The 5,714-nt window shown below is 50.9% G+C and overlaps 1 protein-coding gene across 1 annotated transcript; it reads right to left on the bottom strand.

The window, feature by feature from the left end:
* Positions 1 to 554: 554 nt before the first annotated feature.
* Rplp0 (ribosomal protein lateral stalk subunit P0) lies at positions 555 to 4,511 on the bottom strand. The gene is made up of 7 exons (XM_028856558.1): positions 4,438 to 4,511; positions 4,083 to 4,184; positions 2,929 to 3,192; positions 2,678 to 2,824; positions 2,386 to 2,571; positions 1,532 to 1,672; positions 555 to 790 (listed from the first exon to the last, which is right to left on the bottom strand). The coding sequence occupies exons 2-7, from the start codon at positions 4,134 to 4,136 to the stop codon at positions 629 to 631; spliced, it is 954 nt and encodes a 317-aa protein (XP_028712391.1). The 5' UTR covers positions 4,137 to 4,184; positions 4,438 to 4,511; the 3' UTR covers positions 555 to 628.
* Between the last annotated feature and the right edge of the window lie 1,203 nt (positions 4,512 to 5,714).

Here is a 5,714-nt window from a genome sequence, read left to right as displayed (position 1 = left end):
AGGAGGATCAATTTCTGCACCAACCTAGGTTACAGTGGCTGTGAGCTAAGGAACTCAATCTCTGACTGATGTGGATGCTCCTGAGCAACATGCAAATTTCACCAAAACCATGACTCAAACTGGGATTTCAACCTGTTACCACCCACCCCTAGCTTAAATGCAGCATTTTACTCCTGCCTCAGCCTACAGGCTGGGGTTTCAGACCTGAGCCACCCAGTTCCTCAGCCTGAGTCCTTGGCATTCAAAGAAAGCACTTATGAACTTGAACACCCACTAGCTTTGATATCCTATTAAATCCAGAGATCAGTTCTTGATAAAAGTTCAACTTTTCAAAGTTGGCATTTGTAATTGGCGATCTTCCAATATATTCCCCATGGGTAAGGGGAACTACTGTAAGATAAAAAGGCCAGGCTTGACTAACAGTGAGAGACCCTGTCTCAAAAATAATTTAGGAACAAAGATTATGCCAACAAAGTATATCAAACACAAAGGATTTTGTTTTTTAACCTTCAGTTTCCTAAACCTGAGGATACAAAATAAATTTTAACAGGCAATTTTAACAGAAGTAGCTTTTATTTATTTCCATGTTTCTCAAATTAAGCTGGCTGAGTTGGTTGTTTTGAGGGGATTAGTCAAAGAGACCAAATCCCATATCCTCATCTGATTCCTCCGACTCTTCCTTGGCTTCAGCCTTGGCTGGGGCTGCAGCAGCAGCAGGAGCAGCAGTGGTGGCGGCGGCCACAGGGGCAGCAGCCGCGAAGGCAGATGGATCAGCCAAGAAGGCCTTGACCTTGAAGAAGAGAAGAGGGTCAATGGGATCTTGCCGCCCACTCCCTGCCTGCCTGTGTGTGGCTCCCACTCAACAAGGTCCCAGCCGGGCAAGCTTTCCTGTGTAGCAGTTACCCAATCAGGAGGTAGTAAGTATAGGCTTTGGGGCGGGGACAGAAACTGCCCAGCTCTTAAAACTCTTTGGGGTCTGTCATTTTTAATGTGAGAACATGCAGACCCTTGTCCCCCATCTCTAAAATACACTTACCCCTTTTTTTTAAGGACCCCACTAGGTATGCATAGTTCAGGGCAGACTCAAACTTACAGCACCCAGCTTTCAAAAGTGAACTCTTAAAAACTGGACTGGGGTAAACAGTGGTGGACCACACCCTTAATCCCAGCGCTGAGGCAGATGGATCTCTGTGAGGCAAACCTAGCTCCAGGCCAGCCAGTCTCAAAAATCAAAAGTGTACTGGGGATCTATTAATACCTCGGTTGGTAGAGGGCTGGCTCATCTAGCAGGGAAGGAAGCCCCAGCACTGGTAAAATGAGCCCAAACCTGGTGGTGCATATACTTATAATCTTGGCAGTTGGATCCAAGGTCACCCAACTACGTAGTTTAAGACCAGCTTTGGCTACTTTAAACTGTCTTACCTGAAGGTACCTATTGTATGAAAGAATGGAATATGAATTCACTAACTCAGCAGCCTGCCATTTGTCACCCTGATGTCAAGCCACTATGGTCCTGGAAGAGTATCTTTACCTTTTCAGCAAGTGGGAAGGTGTACTCAGTCTCCACAGACAAAGCCAGAACCCGCTTGTACCCATTGATGATAGAGTGCGGCACTGAGGCAACAGTCGGGTAACCAATCTGCAGACAAACACTGGCAACATTTCGGACACCCTGCACAAGAGAAGAAACAAAAAATGACATGTAAGCTCACACCAGATGCTCCTGGAAGGCCAGACTCATCAGTTTATGTTTACCTTACTCCAAACCTGGGTGTTCCACATACCATTTACTGCCTTTTTTTTTTTTTAATCTAAGCTGTTAACATAGTTACTGAGCACTATCGGACAAAATGGTTAAACTACTTCCAGATGTAACTTGCCAATAAGTAAACTTAACTTTTAAGTAGAGCCACTTGCAATAACAGTTATTCCTTGGATGGGGGTCCCACTGCAGGTCCCAGAATCCAGTTCAAGCCCCTTATATGTAAGCTGGTATGACTTCGCATACTCTACACATCCTCCTGCAGACCTATAAAGGATGTTACTTCCAACTCACCACAGATACTTTTAGACCTGCTCAGTTCATCTTTCAATCACTTAGTGTACTCATTTCTCCTTGAACTCACGCCTCCTGCATGAGAGCCTCCCTCTCTAGCACAGAAAAGATTTTCTTCTCAAGATCGCCTGTTTATTGGTTGATTAGGTGTTGAGACAGGGTCTCTTACATGGACCTGGTGGTCCTGGGACTATGTAGGCCAGGATAGCCTTAAATTCAACAGCTGGCCTGCCTCCGCTGAGATTAAAGATGCAGGCCAGCACACTATCACAGGTTATATATAAAAACCTTTGGGTGTCAGCCTTTAGGGGAAGGAGCGGGTGGCCCACCTCCAGGAAGCGGGAGTGCAGCGTCTGCTCTGTGATGTCGAGCACTTCCGGGTTGTAAATGCTGCCATTGTCGAACACCTGCTGGATGATCAGCCCGAAGGAGAAGGGCGAGATGTTGAGCATGTTCAGCAGTGTGGCTTCACTGGCACCTACTTTGTCTCCAGTTTTTATCAGCTGCACATCACTCTAGGGAACAAGAGAAGAACATCAGGCAGTTACCATCTGGACATACAGTAAGTAGGCCACAGCCTCCAAATGACCAACCCTCTCAATGTCAAGCTCCTCTACTCACCAGAATTTCAATGGTGCCCCTGGAGATTTTAGTGGTGATGCCTAAAGCCTGGAAGAAGGAGGTCTTCTCGGGCCCCAGACCAGTGTTCTGGGCTGGCACAGTGACCTCACACGGGGCGATGGCACCAGCACGGGCAGCAGCCGGCACCTGGACAGAAGAAGACATTCAACAGTGAGGTCCCTCCACTGATAAACACGAGGACCTGATTAACTCCACTGATAAACATCATGCAGTCTGATTCTCCCCCTTACCTTATTGGCCAGCAGCATGTCCCTAATCTCCGTGAGGTCCTCCTTGGTGAACACAAAGCCCACATTACCCCGGATATGAGGTAACAGTTTCTCCAGAGCTGGGTTGTTCTCCAGGTGCCCCCGGATGGCCTTGCGCATCATGGTGTTCTTGCCCATCAGCACCACAGCCTTCCCTCGCAGGGACATGCGGATCTGCTGCATCTGCTTGGAGCCCACATTGTCTGCTCCCACAATGAAGCATTTTGGGTAATCATCCAAAAGTTGCTATAAAACAAGCCAGAAAGAAATCGAAGTTGAGAGGAAAACAAAAAATAGGAGACGCCAAACCCCTCCCCTACCCCTCTTCCTTCATGTTTCCAAAGTGAAACTGACACTTCTTACTAGGAGCCAGCCACCTGAGCTTAACAAGGTCACATTTGATCCCGACTTCTTGCTGGTTATGAGTGGCACAGACTAAACTTCTGAGAGGTAGCCAAACATGACCCTTTAGCTGGGAGTGGTGGCACATACCTGCCATGCCGGTTGAGGCCTAATTGCTAATTGCAGGCCAGCCTGAGCTACATGGGGAAGCCCTACCTCAAAAAGTTGTATTTAGTTTTAACTTTTAAACAAGGCATGCCTGGTTGACTAAAATGATCCAGGGGAGAGCCAGAGTTACCGCACAGAAAACCAACAACTGCGGAGCTATTCGGGGGAACTTATGTTGTGAATATACAAGTTCCGGTACCCAAAGATCTTGTGTCCAAAACTCGTAATGGTAAACAAAGGAGACTAAAACACAGGCTAATGCCCACAAAGGCCGGCAGCAGATCTGACCCGGAACCCCTCCAGGGGGCTTTTGTAGCAAGTCGCTGGACACCAGCTCGACGGGTCGGGTCTCTGGTGTGCACCGTGCCGCCTTACCATGAGTCACCCCTCGCCTCAGCTCTTTGCACAGACGGCAGGGGTCCTACAGGGTGAGTCACTCGGTGAGGGAGCTAGCTAGTTCTGCAACAGGGGGAAGCCACACCGGGGACCTACGACAGACAGGGTTTCTCCAGACACCCTAATCCCGTGGGAGCGCCTGCCCGACAGGTTGGCCGACGACGGCCCAGGGAGAGCCCCGGGCGGACGCGGCCCGTCCACGGCTCGTCCACGGCCCGCTCGGCACTTACGATGATCTTAAGGAAGTAGTTGGACTTCCAGGTCGCCCTGTCTTCCCTGGGCATCACGGCGGTGCGTCAGGGATTGCCACGCGGGGTTTAAAGACGATGTCACTGGGGAGAGAAGGGCAGCGTGAGCCCGGCCTCCCCGACGCCAGTCCCCGGCCCGAGGCCTAGGCCGAGCGAGCGGGCCGGCCACGCGGGACCTGGGCCCCAGGAGGCCGCCGCCGAGAGCGCGGGCGAGGCCGCCGGCGGGGCGGGGAAGCCCGGGCCCCGCTCACCGCGCCTCGAGCCCCCCGCTCCCGACCCCACCCACAGTCCCCACGCTCCAGCCGCCCTCCCACCAACACGCGCAGAAGACCCTGACCTCCGAGGAGGACGCCTGGCGAGAGAAGGGCCGCGCGCCCGCGCCTGCCTTTTATACGGGCACTGGGAGGCCGCCGCCGACGTCCATTCCTATTGGCTGGCGCCGTCAACCTCACCAAATTAACGTGGGCAGCCATTGGGTGACGCCGCTGCCACTCAAGCAAGTAGCGTAAGTAAGGACTACATCTCACCTCGGTGTTAGAGGCGAGCTCCCGCCGCTGCTGCCCTCTGCTGGGCTGGAGCCGACTTGCAGCGTCACCGGACTACTACAGCAAACTGAGTGCTGATAAATGTCTCTTATTCTTCCTTTCAAAACCTAAATCCGGCCGGGCGGGCCGGGCGGTGGTGGAGCTCGCCTTTAATCCCAGCACTCGGGAGGCAGAGGCAGGTGGATCTCCATGAGTTCGAGGCCAGCCTGGTCTCCAAAAGCGAGTTCCAGGAAAGGCGCAAAGCTACACAGAGAAACCCTGTCTCGAAAAACAAAACAAAACAAACAAACCAACAAAAAAAACCCTATGTCCTCATCCGCACAAAACTCATCAAAGGTCCCTGTTTTCTCTGAATAAAAGCCCAAAACCGCTGGGCAGTGGTGGTGGTGCACGCCTTTAATCCCAGCACTCAGGAGGCAGAGGCAGGCGGATCTCTGTGAGTTCAAGGCCAGCCTGGGCTACAGAGTGAGATCCAGGAAAGGCACCAAAACTACACAGAGAAACCCTGTCTCAAAACTATGTACAAGGTCGTGCACAACTGCTCCCACCTTCACCCTGCAATCTAGTCTCTTGCTTTCTTACTGAAGCATCTGTTTTTAGCCCGATCTCTGCGGTTTTTCCAGAGCATGCCCTTATTTCAGGGCTTTTGCCCAACTTTTCCATCTTCCTGGAATGGCGCTGTTCGGGATCTGCTTCATCCTCCTCATCTACTTCCGCCAAGTCCTGCTGCAAATGCCATCTACTCGACGAGACTTGCTGACCCTTGATTTCAACTTTTTTAAAAGGAGTATCTTTTCTTTTCTTTTGAAGAGTTATTTATTATATAAACAGTGTTCTTTCTGCATGTATGCCTGCATGCCAGAAGAGGGCATCAGATCTCACTACAGATGGTTGTGAGCCACCATGTGGTTACTGGGAATTGAACTCAGGACCTCTGGAAGAACAGCCAGTGCTCTTAACCGCTGAGCCATCTCTCCTGTCCTTGATTTCAAATTTTAAAAGGTGGGAAAAAAAAATCAAGCCTACTGCTCACTCCCTGCCTTCTCCCACAGCACTTATACTGCTAACA

The sequence above is a fragment of the Peromyscus leucopus genome, chromosome 23 (assembly GCF_004664715.2).
Source record: "Peromyscus leucopus breed LL Stock chromosome 23, UCI_PerLeu_2.1, whole genome shotgun sequence".
NCBI classification, from domain to species: Eukaryota; Metazoa; Chordata; class Mammalia; order Rodentia; family Cricetidae; genus Peromyscus; species Peromyscus leucopus.
This window is presented reverse-complemented; position numbering and strand designations above follow the sequence as displayed.

Excerpts from the sequence above, each read along its gene's own strand:
- Rplp0 (XM_028856558.1), bottom strand. The coding sequence starts at position 4,136 with ATGCCCAGGGAAGACAGGGCGACCTGGAAGTCCAACTACTTCCTTAAG. Across the intron at positions 2,825-2,928 it reads ACATGCTGCTGGCCAATAAG|GTGCCGGCTGCTGCCCGTGC; the intron begins GTAAGGGGGAGA and ends TCTTCTGTCCAG. Across the intron at positions 1,673-2,385 it reads TGCACTCCCGCTTCCTGGAG|GGTGTCCGAAATGTTGCCAG; the intron begins GTGGGCCACCCG and ends TCTCTTGTGCAG.